Source organism: Eumetopias jubatus, unplaced genomic scaffold, assembly GCF_037043125.1.
Source record: "Eumetopias jubatus isolate StellerSeaLion01/CBP00866 unplaced genomic scaffold, mEumJub1_p1.0 scaffold_4, whole genome shotgun sequence".
NCBI classification, from domain to species: Eukaryota; Metazoa; Chordata; class Mammalia; order Carnivora; family Otariidae; genus Eumetopias; species Eumetopias jubatus.
This window is the reverse complement of record NW_028274810.1, coordinates 95980733-95997934: the sequence shown is the minus strand read 5'-3', so window position 1 is coordinate 95997934 and position 17202 is coordinate 95980733. Positions and strand designations below refer to the sequence as shown.

Sequence of the window (17202 nt, the reverse complement as noted above, 5' to 3'; positions counted from 1 at the left end):
GGTGTGGGTCTAATGAGGTGGGGAGGCGGACAGTCCAGCAAAGACCTTGGCAGTGGGACTGTGTCAGCCCGTGCAGGGAGTGAGGTCAAACTTAGCAGCTGTGCCTAGAGTGTCCCTTATACAGATGCGCCAGGAGTGAGGTCTTGAGGCACTGGCTCCCGCCGTGGTGCGGTGGACTCTGTGCCCGACTAAGTATGGGCGTAGAAGCAGGTCTCTGCCTCTGGGGAGGGTGGGGTTTTAATCAGGACGACACGTAAGTCAAGATCCGGAAGCCAAGTGGCCGTATGATTAGGGCAGGGCACTGGTGTCCAAGCGTGCACCGCCACTCCCTGGTGGCGTGACCTCTGTACATTATCCATCCGCTTACTGCCTCGGTGACAGCCACCATGACCTCACCTGCAGAATGCAGCTCACTGGGCAGACGTTCTGGGGGTTTGCCAATCAGATGCACGGATGCGCTCAGTGCCTGGTGCCCAGCGCTCGTGTGGCAAGCATTTCAAGAGGAGTCAGTATCATCATTATTTTCAACTGTGACACGCCAAGTGGCGCAGAATCCCATGGGGCATGCAGAAGGGGGCCGGCAGCCTCTTCCAACTGGCAGGGTGGGGGCGGGGCAATCTTAAGCAGACTTGGCAGCAGGCAAATGCCAAGCTCGTGCAGGGAGGTGAGTCAGAGCCCAGGTGGGGCTGGAGGACTGTGCAGAGCAGGGCAGGCGGGATGGCGACTGAAGACACATGCTCCGATGGCAGGACTGTTGGAAAGACTTTTTCTCCAGGGCCACACAGCCCCAAAGCCTCGTCCTACCCCCCAGCACCGTATTCCCTAGGACAATTTGCAGTCATTTTTCTTTTTGCCAAATAATGTATGTTCGCGCAAGAAAACATAGAAGATACAGACCAGCGAAAAGAGGAAATGTAAATTGCCCTAATCCCAGTCCCCCAAAATAACCGGTATTTATATTTCAGTACACATCTCTTCAGGCCCTTGTCTATGCATACATGCATATATTTTTTAAAATATTCTTCTGTGAACTTTGTGTTTGTATGGGAGCATCACCGCAAGGATTCCAAGCTGCAAAGTGAGTTTTCCAAACCCCCTGCACCGTGTACCTCCTGGGGCTTGTGTAGGTGAGGCTGGTCCTCACTCCCCACCTCCACATCACCGGACCCGCGGGCTACATGTTCTCAGTTCCAAACTGTCCTGAACATCAAATTTTGGACCCAAGCCTTTGAAGGCTGGAGAGAGCCTGAAGCCACGGGTGTGTCAGGTCTGCTGGGACAGGAGGTGTCTCCCCTCCACTTTGCCTCTCCTGCCCCGCCTCCCAGGAAGCCAGGTACTGCCCACAAGAGGGCCCACATTCCAGTTCAATTAGTGGCTCAGTGCCAAACGCCTTGACCTGAACACTCACCAGCATGTCACTTCCTGAACCCATCCCCAAAATCCTGAACGATGAATAACCTTCTCTTTTATGCATTAACTAACCGGACATGACCTTCAGGTTCTCGCTGCCGTGGTGGGCATGCCAAGACTCCCACCCCTCTCTCCCTTGAGCATCCTGTTCCCTGAGCCCTTACTCCCAAGCCCTGACTCACTGGTCTGGGCGATTACTAATCCTGGCTTCCCTCATGGTGCCCCTTCCCTTCCTTCCTCGCGTACACTCCCTCAAACCAGTTGTCCCTGACTTCCAGATTTCAGAGAGCAGCCTCGCCTACGAGAAACACAAAGCAAAAGAGGCCATAGAGAAGGAAAAGAAGAAGGTGCAAGATCTGGAGAACCACATAACCAAGCAGAAAGAGGTAAGAGTCTCAGAGAGGAGCAGACACGGAGACGCCCAGCACAGTTAAGAGCAGGGCTCTGGAGGCAGGCGGTCTGGGTTCGAATCCCACCTCTGCCGCTTTCTGCCCATGCAACCTGAGGCAAGCGTCTTACCATCCCTGTGCCTACGTTTCCCTGCTTATGAAGTCCAGATAATGCCCATAGATCAGCCCCATCGAGTGGTGAGGCTTGATTGCTCACAAGTTCATAAAACACAGAGGAAAGTGTCTGGCACTCAGTGAATGCTCTGTGTGTCGGCTCCTTTTATTTTATTATTATTATTATTATTATTATGAGCTCATAGCTGGGATGTGGAGGGGCAGAACCAAACCCCGCACTGTCTCCCTCCTCTCCCTACTATCCTTGAAGAGTGTGTGGCCTCAGCTGCGGGGGGTCACAGGAGGGATGCCTGAATTTTCCATCCCCTGGACAGCAGCATCTCTGCCGGACTTGTCCCCGTGGGTACCACGACCTGCCCAGTCAAACCGCACTGGCAACAGTTCCTGGGAGGAGCAGACAGGTTGTTGATGGGACCCTGTCTTAGGTACCTCCACTCTGTAGGACAGAATTCACTCCTCCTGTGTCCCAACAGTACAAGGGACACACACACACACAATGGCTGATATCGAAAAAGTCAAGGCAAGGGATTCAACACACACCCTGACAATAGGGGGTTAAATTTCAATGCAGGTAAACACAATTTCAGAGGACTTTGAAGACCAGATGGGACGAAAAAGGTCTTTGCATCTATTCACATCAATCTTAGATCATTTTCTTTAAAGCAAGATTCCCAAACATGAGCATGCATAGAATCACTTGAGGCGGGGTTGGGGGGGGCGGTGTCTAAATGCCCATTTCCTGACCCTTGCCCCCAGAGATTCGGATTCACCATCTAGGGGGTGGACTTAGCAATCTGCATCTTTAACAAGCAGCCCCATGTGGTGCTGGTGCATTTGAAACACCGCTGCCCCAGAGAGATGGGGATCAGTAAACCACATCTGCGTGACGTATCGGTCCCAGGCATGGCTTCCTAAGAGGGACCTTAACCAACTGGAGCATGCCCAGAGAAGGCAGAACAGAGTCGAGGGAAATGATGCAGGGCTTGTCAGCCGAGGCTGGTGCACTGAGGGAGGGCGGGCAGATGCTGCGGGCCCACAGAGCCCCAGGGGCACAATCTGTTCACACACAGCCTTGTTTCCCCAAACGATTCACCATGGATCTTCCATAAAACACTTCAGTTCAGGGCAGGAGGAAAGGAGATATTAACATTTTTAAAGTAGATTAGTGAGGACATCAAACGATCAGGGATGAGACTAATGCCAAAAAAAAAAAAAAACCCCACAAAGAAATGAAAAAAAAACGTGTATCAGTGAAATCAACAAACGGTCAGTTTTTACTCTAACAGTTACAGCAAAAGGGAAGGCTCAGGGGGCTGCACAATTCTCTGGATCAAAGTGAACCGATGGCTCGTGGATATTGAGCCATTCTCAGTACTCAACCCAGAGAGAATCTGTCCTAAGGATCATCAGATAGAGGACTCTGCTGTGCATCCAACACCCTCAACAGCCTCAGGGAAAACAACAGTGACATCAGAGGGCTAGGTCTTGTGACAGCCCTCCAGGCAGACCGGGGGCATCACACCAGACAAGGAGAAACAGGACCCCTCCCCAGGAAGTCCCCATGTACCAGGAAATAAATACCAAGCAAGGACAAGGTCAAAGAACTACCCAGACATAGAGTTGCTTATTGACATGCTGTTTTACTCGTATACACAGAAGAGCAATGGGCACAAGAAAAAGAAGGAGAGCTGGGAGAAGAAAAATAAATCCAGACCCGGGGGCACAGTCAACTTTATTGTCCTGTCCTTGAGTCAAAGAGGCTGAGCGGTTGGCAAGGAGCAAAGATGCCTGGCAGTGCGTTCTGCCCTTGGGCAGCTTCGCGGCCCATCAGAGAAACCATCGGTTTGCTGTGGATTCTCCGGGACAGCTGGAGTGTTTCGCTGCAGGTGATAGGCGGCTTCAGGGGATGCCTGCCAGCATCTCTGGTGAGCACCTTCTCTGGCCAGGGCTGCACGCGGTCTTCACTGCCCTGGGATTTCTCAACAGTCACGGTGATGTGAAGGCCCCGAAATAGAATCAGATGGAGTTCAGTGGTGATACGCAGAGAACGAAGTGGCTCCCAGGTGAGGCTTACAGGAATCGCATGACGAAAATGGATTTTTCTTGTTGTTTTTAAGTCCGTTTCCCTTCCCAATTATAAAAGGAGCAACTATTTACAGAAAATCATTCAGAAGAAGATAAAAAAACTGCCCACGATTTCCACTGAGCAGAGTTACCACTAGTGACATTTTGATGGGCTTCCTCCCAGACCATCTACACGTTGATCCTTATTACAGACATTGCAAACATCCATTTGTTACAAAGTGATTTACCCTGTTACTCTGTGGACACTGACCTGGCCGCTGTATTTTAACTGCACACATTACCAAAATGTCTCTATGGCATGGAACATTCTTCCACGACCTGCCATGGACAGCTGACCAGGGTTTGCACTGTGTTGGATGGACCCCAATTTATTGACCTGTCCCCTGTGGTTGGGCCCTGGGACTATTTCTCACTCTCCACTCGAGTAAAAAAAAACGCTTGGCTGAACAGCCCTGCACGTCAGTCCTCGTGAATGTGTGCAGTTATGTCCTTAGGATAGATTCCCAAAAGTGGAATCGCTGGGTCACAGGGTATAAACATGTTCAGCCTCTTGATACACGTTCCCAAATAAAAGGTCCTACCAGTTTACACTGCCAGCAACAGAGCCTGCCAGCACTACATCTCATTGACTACTATTTTACATTGGATGAAATAATGTTTGTGAAAAGCCCGCCTACAGTATGATTCCAAGTCTGTGACATTCTGGAAAAGGCAGAACTATGGAGACCGAAGACCAGGGGTTGGTGGAGGGGAGGGATGACTAGATGGAGCACAAGGGATTTTCAGGGCAGTGAAATTACTCTGTACTATACTATAATGGTGGATACGTGTCATTATACATTTGTTCAAACCCGTAGAGTGTACAGCACTGAGTGAACCCTATAGCATAAACTACGGACTTTTGGTGACTGTGATATGTCAGCGCAGGTTTATCAGTTGGAACAAAGGTACCCTCTGGTGCAGGATGTTGCTGATCCCGCACAGTGGAGGGGAGAGAGCATATAAGAGAGCTCTGTATTTTCCTCTCAATTTTGCTGTGAGCCCAAAATCACTCTTCAGAAATAAAGTCAAGTAGGGGCGCCGGGGTGTCTCAGACAGTTAAGCAACTGCCCTCAGCACAAGTCATGATCCCAGGGTCCTGGGATCGAGGGGGGAGCCTGCTTCTCCCTCTGCCCCTCCCCCACCCCACTCATATTCTCTCTCTCTCTCTCTCTCTCTCTCGCTCAAATAAATAAATAATCTCTTTTTAAAAAATAAAGTCAAGTAAATAAAGTTCGTGAAGCCCCCACCCAGGACCAGTCACAAAGCTTACATTCCGCATGGTCTGAGGAGGGTCTCCAGGAGGAGAGTAGAATTTTCGGAGTCCAGGGCTGGAAGAGTGGATCCAGGAGGAGGGATGAGGTGTGCACGGACGTGACGAGGGGAGTCCACCTTGCCGGAGCCCAGAGGGAAGAAGGGAGGCCATCCCTCCGAAGCCAGGGAGGGATGCGGAGGAGGGTGCTGAAGGCAGATCCTGTGGCAAAGGGGTGAAGGAGCTCAGTACATTTATCCTGGAAAATAGATTTAGAGAGAGACATGAGAGCCCTCCTCAAATATTTAAAGGGCCGTCTCATAAAAGAGAAATAAAACTTGCTCAGTGCGCTCCAGGTGACAGAACTGAGCTCAGAGACCAGAAATCACAAGGAGACAGTCTCAGCAGGAGAGACAAGCAAGCTCTATAGTAATTGGAACCTTCCAGAGAAAGCATGGACTTTGGGCTGAAAAAGGGACAATAACAGAATAGAGTTCACCTCCTTTCTGAAAATGGGGGGCTGGGCCAGGGGGCGGCTAGGGTAAATATTCATTCCTGAATTTCTGTTAATTTGATGTTTGCTATTTGTCCAGGAAATAGACTTAAAAGTGCAAAAAGAAGATGTTTTAAATAATAAATTAAATGACGCACTGGCCATGGTAGAAGAGACTCAGAAAACCAAGACAGCCGAGAGCCTAAGAGCAGAGAGCCTCACCATGAAATTAAATGAAACGTTAGCTGAACTGGAAACCGCCAAGACAAAAATGGTGAGTTGGTGCCTTCCGGGGACGGGAGAATCTTTCCCTCGATGAAGGATCACAGCGCTGGAAGAATTCATGATTTAGACCAGGGGCTCTCAGCCTGGGGGCTGCTGCTGCCCCAGACTCATTAACCCTTTCTTGTGCACAGCCGTCCTTTGCATCACAGGATGCTTAACATCACCCCGGGTCTCACCTGCTAGACACCAGTAGCAGTCTCCCTTGACATGTCAGCCCACAGTGTCTTCAGACTTCGCCAAATGTCCTTTGCGGGGCAAAATCACCCTCTGTTGAGAAGCGCTGGTCTCGAATGAAAAGTGAACTGAGGCTACAATGCCCTCTCTCCAGGAGTTCTAAGATGTTTTAATACAGGGTCCTCACAGAATCAGGCTGAAGGACTGAGCAGCCCCAGACCTTAGTAATCAATGACTATTCCACAGACTTTAAGATAATGTTTTAAAATTTAGCTCAGGGGCTCCTGGGTGGCTCAGTTGGTTAAGCGACTGCCTTCGGCTCAGGTCATGATCCTGGAGTCCCGGGATCGAGTCCCGCATCGGGCTCCCTGCTCAGCAGTGAGTCTGCTTCTCCCTCGGACCCTCCCCCCTCTCATGCTCTCTCTCTCTATCTCATTCTCTCTCTCAAATAAATAAATAAAATCTTTTAAAAATAAAATAAAATACAATTTAGCTCGGCATTCAAGGCCCTCCACCATCAGGGCTCAATATTGCACTCATTCGTCATTCATACATTCAACCAACAGGTCTGTGGGCAAGGAGGTAATGAGGACTCATCTGGCCAAAGTTTGCAAAGTGAATTTGAGAGGGACTGGAGTTGGAGAGGCCAGCTCAGGCTTTGGCAAGACAAATTTAGAGGAGGCATGATCGCTAAAACTCATGTGTGTGTGTGTGTGTGTGTGAGAGAGAGAGAGAGAGAGAGAGAGAGCTTCAGGATCGGGGGCTGCGGCCCAAAGTGTCAGCCGGGAATAAGGAGCAGGAGTCTGATGTCATCAGGAGAGCTGAGGAAGGAGTGGTCAGAGAAGCAGGAGGGGAGCAAGGATGAGAGGCATTGAGAAGCCCCGAGAAGAGCCTCAGGAAGGGCAGGGCGGCCGAGGGAAAGGGTCGAGCTCACCTCTTGGTGATGATTGGGACTTTTTGCTTTTAAGAAATAGAAATTTGGGGCTCCTGGGTGGTTCAGTTGGTTAACGTCTGACTCTTGATCTCAGCTCAGGTCTTGATCTCAGGGTCGTGAGTTCAAGCCCCACGTTGGGCTCCATGCTGGGTGTGGAGCCTACTTTAAAAAATACAAAATAAATTTAAAAAAATACAAATTCATTCTCTTTTTCTTATAAAATTGTTCATTTGTTAATTCAACAAATACTTATTGAGCATCTAGGTCTAGATGCTATGGCAGGGATCTAGGCACTGGCACTGTGGATACATTGGTAAATTAGGAAAAGTAAGTTTCTGCTCTCCTGGAGCTTACGTTCTAGTGGGAATGGGAAATAAAGAAACAAAATCATTCAGATGGTGATAAGTACATCACAGAAAATGAAAGCAGAAGATGGAATAGAAAGTGTCTCAGTCCGCTCCTTTAGACAGGCAGTCAAGGAAGGGCCTCTCTGAGGAGGTGACATTGGAGTTGAGACCTGAAATATGAGAAGGAGTCAGCCATGCAAGGAGCTGGGGGGAGGAGAGTACCGTGCAGAAGGAACAGCACGTGCAAAGGCCCTGAGGTGGGTCCAAGTTCCATGCCTGTGGGTGCAAAAGGGGCATATTGCTATTGTCGTCCTTGGCATCACACCCAGCTCCCAAGATCACACTAATGACGTCCCTGTTTTCCCAGCTCATCATGGAGGAGCGGATCCAGCTGCAACAGCGGACAGTGAAGGCCCTCCAGGAAGAACAGGACTCACAGAAACACGGATTTGAAACAGAAATCAGGGAATATAAGGAGCAAATCAAACAGCACTCCCAGACGATCGTGAGCCTCGAAGAAAGACTCCAAAAAGTGACTGAGCATCATAAAAAAATAGAAGGAGAGATTGCAACCTTGAAGGACAACGACCCAGGTCGGTCCAAAGAGAAGCCAAGGAAATCTTAGCGTTCAGGGCAGGTTCTGATTATCCCGGGGGTCTCAGTAGGCTGATGATGGGCCAGAAAATGCTGCACCTCGCTTGAACGCTCCTTTTTTCCCTGGAGGCCCCATTTTCTTCCCGTTACACACAAAGTTAGGGGCCCTCGAGGCCCAGGTTAGGCAGAAGTCACAACAATGGGACGGGACATCCTTTGTGCCGAGCCAGTGAGCCAGCGGAGATGCACAGACTACCAGGCCTTTCAGAGCCTTCTCTCTGCCCTCAGGAGTTTGCGATTTTGTCTAATGGCCTTTCATAAACAGCTTTAAAAAGAAATCCAAAAGGGGCTGAGAAAAGAACTCAGGGTTGTGAGCACGTACTCGCCCTAAATGACCAAGGCGATTCAACGCATTGCAAAGACGCCGAGCTCTTGGAGGAGAGTTCTGGAAGTTGAGGCCTCGGGCCAAGGTTGCTCAGCCACAGCACCCTGAGTGCCAGCAGCACCCCCGCCCCAGGGTGACTACCAGAAACGTCTGCGGACATTGCCAGATGTCCCCTGGGGGGGGGGGGCAAACTAACCCCTGATTGAGAACTATGGTCCTGGTCTCCAGCCAGCTGACAAGCTGTTGGGGCTCACGTCATGCTTTCATTCACTCGACGCTCTTCATTGAGCATCTGTTAGATTCCAAGCTTATTCTAGGCATTGGGGATTCCATATGGAATCCAGGCACGGTCCCTGCAGTTCATCAAATGACGGCCCTGAGGTGACCCAGGAGGAACAGGGCACCATGGCCCAGGCATGAGGCGGGACTCAGTTTCCCAACCCAGGTCGAGGTCAGAGGGAGCTGGGACCTGAAGGGTGACAAGAAAGTAGTCACATTTAGCTCAGAATCTGCCAGAAAGCAGACATTCCATAAGCACCTGATGAATGAATAAAGGTGTGACTGAGGGTGAGGATGGAAACCAGAAGGCGGTGGGCTGAGGAGTAAGTTTGAGGAGAGGACCCGACTTGTCTGGGAGGAAAGGCCGAACAGGGAGGTGGTGTGGCCCAGTGGTTGGGGCTCCACTCCTCACCGGCCTCGCTGACCGGCCACCGGCAAGTTCTGTCCCTCCTGTGCCCATTTCCTCCCTGTAAATGTAGTTCATGATCCCTGCCTCAGAGAGCAGCTGGAAAGATTTCATGAGCTCGTACGTGGGGGGTCCCAGCCTGTGCCACAGAACCCATGGTGGGGCTCATTAGGTGGAGAGGGCGGCAGGGTGTTAGGGGGGTGGCTAAGTTGGAAAAGACGCAGGTGTGTTTATAAGCCCAGGGGAAGGAGAGCATCAGTTGCATGTGGACGGTAATGACGCTCATGGGTCCCTCTGATTCAGTCCAGGAGGAGGTGAGGCAGCGAGACCCCCCAGCAGTGCCTCCGATGGAGAGCAGTGTCAAAGATGAAGTATGTGACACCTTGATGTGAGTACCCAAGGGGTGTGTGCACACCAGGCCAGAGACACCCCTCCCCACCCCCGCTTCTGGCCATGTCATCAAAACCTGAAAAAAAGGAGTCGAGTCTGGGGTCTTCTTGCTGTCATTTGAATTTCTCGATCCTCTAGCAGGTCAGGATGGCATCATGGAAAGATCTGGGTGGATCTATGTTCATATCCCAACTCAACCCCTTGCAGGTGTGTGGCTCTGGGCAAGTCACGTCCCATTGCTGCATCTTAGCTTAATCACTTGTGAAATAAGCTGGTACTTGTCATGGCTCAGCCTCAGATTGAACCCAGCTGGGATCTTCTGTCCTATCTCCATATATATATACATATATATATATATGTATATATATATGTATGTATATAGCATCAAAATGAATTTTTGCTTCGAGAATTTTTAAAGAGCATGCTTCTCCCCCTTGCTGGGACTGGTATCCCTCGGACCCGCACTGAAGGAGGATCACTTTGCATTTCTACCTGGCCCCTTGCAGGCAATGGGGACATCCCGGGGACTGAGGTGAGCTGACTTGGCCTGTCTTTGTGAGTTTCAGAGGGGATCTACTGACCGCTCAGAAGGAAATCCTGTCTCAGCAGGAGGTCATCATGAGGTTAAGGAAAAACCTCACGGAAGCCCACAACCGAATGTCAGATTTGAGAGGTTTGTATGATTGCCTGCGTCTCTTGACTTCCTGACCCACTTTGAGAAAGAAAAGAACAGGCTTAAGAGTTGGGAAGCTTAGCATTAAAAATCCTGCTGACCTGCTTTCCTGGGCGGTCACAGCATTTGAGCATTTGTACCTCGGTCAGCAAGACAGATGCCTGATCAGGGGGCCACAGGGAGCCTTCTCAGAGGGCTTCAGAACTCTGCATTGAAATGCAACTTTCCTTTTGAGAAAAATCCCCTTTTGCCTTAGAGGATTTGTCTCTGGAGGCAAAGGCTGGGAGGGAGGGCACAAACCCCAGCACCCCCCAGCTCTGGGACCTAGAGCAAGGTCTTCTCTCCTCGCCTCCCCTTCCTCCTGTGCAAAATCACCTCCAACACACCTATTTCCTGGAGCTGGCTGGACGTCAGGGACCTCCTACACTAGGGACCAGAGAGCACAAACCAGTCTAGCTGAATACTCCTACTTTGCTCTTTTTCTCTCCCCGCCCCAACCCCATCCTTTTATTTCTGCCTCCCTCTTTTGCTTCTTACACACATTTTTTCCTTCCCAGCCCCAAAAGGCACAGGCAGGCGGGAGTCAGGAGACAGAACTCGGTTTGGGGAAGTCAAGGGAGGGCGAAGAGCACTCCTCTTGTCTTGTCCCCATCTCAAACCCTGTGCACCCCCAAAACCTTCAGTGGTATTTGCTCCCCCTTGAGCTGTACTGTCAATGCCCCCCGGGCATTTATGGCTGAATTTTCCAAAGAGTGATTGTTTCCATACTGAGGTAGGAGAAAGTATAGTAGAGAGGCTAGCAGGTCCAGTTCTAAAATCCGCAGACGTTGGACCTGGTTCTGGATCTGCTATTTATTTTAGTCCCCTGAGTTTCGGCAAGCACCTTTACCTCTCCGAGCCTGTTTCTGCCTCCCTGAAGTGGGGGTGTGACCAGTAACTCACCTGGAGGGTTGCTATGAAAATCTGAGGTAATGCAAGTGTCTCTGTTTGGGTTTTGCCCACAGAGGCTGACCCTGAGACCAGAATGTTCCTGCGGGTGGTGGGGTTTGAGAGGCGATCCCGGGACCAGCAGCAATGGAGGTAAGACTAGAGGCAGGAGAGGGACAAAGGCAAAGAAAGTTGTGTTGTCAGTCAGGGGCAGAGCGGGCAGCCGGAGCTGAATTCTGCAGGGGGCGAACGCTGGGGAGCAGGGTACAGCCCAGCCCCCGGGTCGCCCGCCCAGGGGTGAGGGGAGCCGGGCTTTGAATTCCAGTCTTGGGTGGAGGCTGATGTACCTGGCAGACCCAGGAGCAGAGCAGACCCCAGAGGCCGGAGGAGGAACACGCTTGAGGCAAACAGATGCAGAAGCAGGCAGCCGAAGGTGGACCAGGGAACCCCCAGAGGCCACAGGTGCAAAGGCAGGGCCCCGACAGCTTCTGGAACGCCGGGGTCAGACAGGGCTTTGCTGTGGTTTGCTAAGATGCAGGCAGACCCCCTGGCTGTTACTAACGCGCCACCTCCCCCAGCCCTGCCGTGAGAATTCCTGCAGCGTGGACCCGCCTCATGGTTCTTGTAGACCTGGCCGATGGGCCGTGGCCCTGGCAGAGCCCTGAGGCGGGAGACCCCCTCACCAGCTTTCCTGTCTCTCCCAGGGGAGCTTAATGAAAAGCAGAAGATGGAACTGGAGCGGAACGTGGCGCTGGTCCAGCAACAAAGCAGTGAGCTGCGAGCGCTCAAGGAAAAGATGGTGCAGCTGACCAGCCTGGTGGAAAGGAAGGACAGGGAGCTGGGGGTCCTCAAGGAGGCGCTCAGGTGTGTGAGAACCCCATGGGCTCATGGTATAGGGAGCCCAGACACACCCAAGTGCCCAGGGAGCCTCCCACGTGGAGGTCACTCGGTAAATGTTGAAGGGAGGGAGGGAGGGAGGGAGGGATGGCAGGCAGGCATGTGTTTCATTATTTCACAACCTCATCATTTAAAACAGGGTTTTGCTTAGTTCTCTGCCTCACAAACATTCCTGCCCAGTATTCCAGAGGACAGGCCTCAGCTTAAATGCCACTTCCTCCAAGGAGCCCTCTGTCACTTACCCTCACCAAACATAGCCAAGGGCTCCTACTCTGCCCGGGGTCTCTCAGCCCCTGCACTCCATGCAACCTAACACTTCTCACACAGCCAGGCTGCTATGGCCTGTTTGACTGTCCACCTTCCCCATAAGGACCCCCATATAGACCTTGCCTGCTGCTGACTCCCCAGCATTCACACAGTGCCTGGCACATAGGGAGCTTTATAAATATTGATGGAACCAACGTATAAACTGGGGTAAAAGAAGTCAGCTTAAAATAAATGTAAAATTTTGTTGTCATTCCACAGATTAGTCTGAAAAATACATGTGAGTTTGCAGTTTCATCCACAACTTGTCCTTATTTTGACATAAGAGTAATGTTTTCTCCAAGAAAGGTTGAGTAAAATCCACATCTTGTGACTACCCTGTAGCTTCATATGCCTCCTGGCTTCTGGCCAAGACAGATTCACACAGTGGTTAAAGACACAGGCTGCCTGGATTCAAAGCCAGCCACCTTCACTTATAAGCTTCATGACCACGGGCAAAGTGCTGTGTGTCTCTTTCCTTGCCTGTAAAATGAGGCAAGGAGAGTCCCCAACTCTTGGGATTGTTACGCGAAATAGAAGGGTTAACACGTACAAAGTGTTAGAAACAGCAGATACTCGGTAAATGCCCCAGTGAATGCCCCAGCAGGTGTCCCGCAGACCTAGTATGGGAAACAAAGGGGGACAGGTGTCTGCCGCCCTGGCCACAATTTTAGAAGTCCCCTGAAACCAAAGTCTCCAGAAATCTGCGGGCAGGAGACTTGAAGACCTGAAGGTTTCAGTTACCTATAAAAATGGAGTTCCTTTTTCTGTTCTGTCAGTGGCTCCAAAGGTCAGTCGTGGTTCCTGGAACCTCAGGCTGCCAGCCATCCTGCTGTCCAGTGACTCATCTCCTCTGCCCTAGGGCCTCCCAAGAGAAACACAGAGTCCAGCTGTACAAGGAGAAGGAACGGAAGCCCAGGAACACGGCCCAGATGTGTGACATCTCAGTGCAGGTAGAACCAGTCCACACTGACATTCTCTTGAGCAGTCAAGAGGTGAGTGCCGCCCAGGCCTGGCCGCTCGGGGACAGTGCTAAAAAAAAAAAAAAAAAAAAAAAAGAGCCCAATGGTGCCCGTCTTTGCTTCTGAAAATATTTGCATTCTAAGTTCCAAAAGAGCTGACTTGCTTATGTGAAATGAGCACAGTAAAAAGCAGTAGTCCCTGCCCTCCTCCCGCGGCCACTGGAGGTCACGGCTGTCGGCAGTGTGGCACGTGCGCCATCAGCCCTTCTCCTCACAGAGACTGCCCTACCCTCATACAGGCGCGACCCTGCAGCGTGCGAAGGCCAGCCTCAGCTCCAGGCCACCCGGGTTCCATCCGGGGGTGGGACTCCTGCACCCAGAAACGCTGACCCCAGGGAGGTAACTGTATGCCGGCTCCCTTGTCTGGAAAGTAGCAGGCGTGACAGCCACCACCTCGTGGGGTTGTAGAGAAACAAATTTTGTTTATGCACACAAGCACACACACCCTATATATGCATGTTTATTCAAGAGATCTTTTTGCAAAATAATGGTATTAAGCCATGTGTATTCTGCAACGTGTTTTTTTTCCCCACTGAACACTGTATATATAAAGACCCTCTTTCCTAGTAAGTATATAAAGAGCCATTCTGTTCTTTTAATTGGGTGCATAGAATTCCACTGCCTCCCTCTTGTCCACCCCGAGTCCCCTGCTGATGGACACTGAGGCTGTGTCTACTTCCACACGTTGCTATAGTTAATGTCCCTGTAGGTGTGTACATAGAACAAATTCCCAGGTATGAAAATGCAGGGTCCAGAGGGCATCCCAAATTGTGCTTGAGGGGGCCAGACTGTCTTCCCAAAGAGCCATTTACCATTTCTGCTGCGTGCCCGTCTCTCCGTGACTCCTCTTGGGGTGCCTGCCCAGAAGCCTTTGCATGTCTGGACGCCTCAACTGCTCAGAACACAGGGAGCGTGTCTCTGAGTGAGAAGAGCCTTCACCACGCTGCCCCCCAAGGTGGCACTCCCACTCCGCCCTGGGGCGGGGGCTGTCATGCTTCCCATTGTCTGTGGAAGGCTGACTGCGGGTGCAGCGATTCCTCGAGGCCTCGGGTTTCCTGGAGTCCAGGGACATCCTTTTCCCCTTTGCTTTATGAAACTAGAGAACAGGGCATTTCAGTAATGGGCTTTGGATTTTCACTTGGAAAGAGGGCCAAATGTGTCAGCTTGCCTTCCTGCTTTCTCAAAGATGCCATTCCCCTGCCAAACAGCAGTGAGCCAGGGCCGCACACAGCTTGACCGAAAGGGCTCGCGGCCCAGCCATCTGGACAGCACCGCCGCTGTCCGGAGCGTTTCACAGAAGGTGCAGGCGCCCGGGGAAGCGCCAGCGGTCCCGCACCCTGAGTTCTGCGGGGCGGGGAGCAAGTCCCGCTCCTGTCTCAGACCTGTCGGAATCCCGAGCTCTCAGCGCAGGACCCGGCCCATACTCGTTCACTCGCTCAACAACCATAAGCAGACACTCAGTGCCAGGCCCGGGGCTGGGCACAGAGGGGGAGGCCCAGGGCTCCTGTTCACGCCAGACCCCCTCTGACTCTGCACAAGTTTGCTAGAACGGATTGTTGACTGGACGCCCAAGATCATTAGCTTCCCTTATGAGGCAGGATTAACTGAAGAGGATGGGGGAGGGAGGCTGCAAGATAAAAGGAAAAAAGTACTTGTTCTTTCTCGGAATGGCTTTCCAAACGCAGGCTACTTCCTGCTCTCTAAGCCAGAGTGGGTCAGAGGGCTTCAGAGTTGTATGAGAAAGAATCTCCATCTTCTTCTCTAAATAAACAAATTCCCAGAAGAGCCATGAGTAAGGGTCACATCGGGCTCGGGCATACTCTTCAGACAGAATAAAGGCTGTCACCGAGCCTCGCTGCTGTGGCTGCCCCACCCCCGGGTCAGTAGACCCTAGCCTCCTCTCCACACTCCTGCACACGTGCGTGCACACACACACACGACATTCCTGGGCAAACGTACATCCTCAAAGACAGCAAGGCCAGTGTAGAATCAACCTGGGAAGAGTGGACCAGCCATGCAGCCTATAAGCAGGCTGAAGCCCACGTCAGGGTCAAGTGAGGTCCTACTAAGTCCAGCCAGGAGTGGCGCGCCGCCTTCTTTTTGCTGCTGAGCCCTGGTCCCAGCCAGAAAGCTGGAACAAGCTCCTTCCCACCCTGTTTCTTTTTTTTTTTTAAAGCTACTCTTTCTTTTTTATTTATTTATTTATTTATTTGAAAGAGAGAGAATGAGAGAGAGAGAAAGCACATGAGAGGGGAGAGGGTCAGAGGGAGAAGCAGACTCCCTGCCAAGCAGGGAGCCCGATGTGGGACTCGATCTCGGGACTCCAGGATCATGACCTGAGCCGAAGGCAGTCGCTTAACCGACTGAGCCACCCAGGCGCCCCCCACCCTGTTTCTAACCTCATTTCATTCAGGCTCCGTAATTGTGGACCGTTTAGTAAGCTCGGGCACAGTGCTGGGCCCTGGGAATACCACAGTCTCCAATGGAGACAAAGACTTTGTTCTCACAGAGCCCGTGTGATGCATAGAGTTCATTACTGGGCTTCAGGGGGGCCCTGAACCTCCAGAATCTGTATGCCAATTTTATAAAGATTTATTTATTCGAGAGAGAGAGAGCAGGGGGGAGGGGCAGAGGGAGATGAAGAGAGAGAATCCTCATGCGGGTTCCCCACTGAGTGCGGATCCCGATGCGGGGCACGATCGATCCCAGGACCCTGAGATCATGACCTGAGCCAAAATCGAAAGTCAGACGCTCAACCAACTGAGCCACCCAGACGCCCCTGTATGCAAATTTTTATGTGTCTGGGAATTTTCCTGAAAGATGGAACCTTGCGTTCTTCTGAATCTGAAAGGTGGGCATGACCCTTAAAAGATAGAGAAGACCTCTCGTTGTCTATGCCCTTCATAAGCCCTACGCTAGCTCTGTGCTCTGTGCCTGGTGGCTGCCATATTGGATGGTGCAAGAAGTGGAACCGTTCCTTCATCCCGGAAAGTTCTGCTGGACAGTAGAACCTCCAGAAGTCTCGGAGGAAGGTTTTCCTTTCTCCAGACCAACCATGACCCAATCTATCAAATTCTCCCTAGCAAATATTGAGGAGCCATCCCTATTTCCAGTCAAGAAGAAAGTACTATGTGTTCTTATCTAAAAATGCCCCCTCCTAGAGCAGAATTTGATGTGATTATTCTGAGACAAGACCCAAATGACAACAAATGGAAACCCAAGCTTAGAAGAATATTAGAAGAAAATATAAAACACAGAGAGGGAACATAGAGGGGGGGTTTTATTTATAGATATGCTAAGTAGGTAAGAAAGTTGGAAGTCTTCCTAGATGTGACTTTATATTTGAAATGAAAAATTTAAATTCCTTCTGCGCTGAGCCCCTTACAGTAGCTTCCAAGGTACTAAGTGACAGGGTCTCTGCTAGTCATGAGTTGTACATGTTTCTTGGACTATAAGAGAGAGATTCTGACCCCTGTTAAAGCTGTCCTCTATACCATTCTGGCCACAGGAACAATCCTTCAGTGATCTAGGGGCCAAGTGCAAAGGGTCCCGACATGAGGAAATCATTCAGCGTCAGAAAAAGGCCTTGTCTGAACTGCGTGCGCGAATTAAGGAGCTTGAGAAGGTCTGCTCATCAAGTAAGTTCCCTCCCTGCTGGTCTCCCTCTCCCGGCTCAGAGCCCTGAGCCCCAGACTCTAGAGGTCACTCTGGGCACTGACATTGGCCAGGACCACCGTCTTCTGTCTCATCACTTCATAGCCGAAAGGACATTGTCATACAAGG

At 51.2% G+C, this 17202-nt stretch overlaps 1 protein-coding gene and 1 long non-coding RNA gene across 2 annotated transcripts in view; one reads left to right on the top strand and one right to left on the bottom strand.

The window, feature by feature from the left end:
• FHAD1 (forkhead associated phosphopeptide binding domain 1) overlaps positions 1 to 17202 on the top strand; it is a 122225-nt gene that overhangs the window by 88092 nt on the left and 16931 nt on the right. The window contains 8 exon segments of the mRNA XM_088022606.1: positions 1689 to 1796; positions 5904 to 6077; positions 7911 to 8136; positions 9511 to 9595; positions 10164 to 10270; positions 11902 to 12061; positions 13260 to 13392; positions 16928 to 17057. Of these exon segments, the coding sequence (XP_087878732.1) occupies positions 1689 to 1796; positions 5904 to 6077; positions 7911 to 8136; positions 9511 to 9595; positions 10164 to 10270; positions 11902 to 12061; positions 13260 to 13392; positions 16928 to 17057 (1123 nt within the window).
• On the bottom strand, positions 3564 to 6184 carry LOC148164563 (uncharacterized). The gene is made up of 3 exons (XR_015768016.1): positions 6026 to 6184; positions 5332 to 5532; positions 3564 to 4060 (listed from the first exon to the last, which is right to left on the bottom strand). It is a non-coding gene; the product is annotated as an uncharacterized LOC148164563 (long non-coding RNA).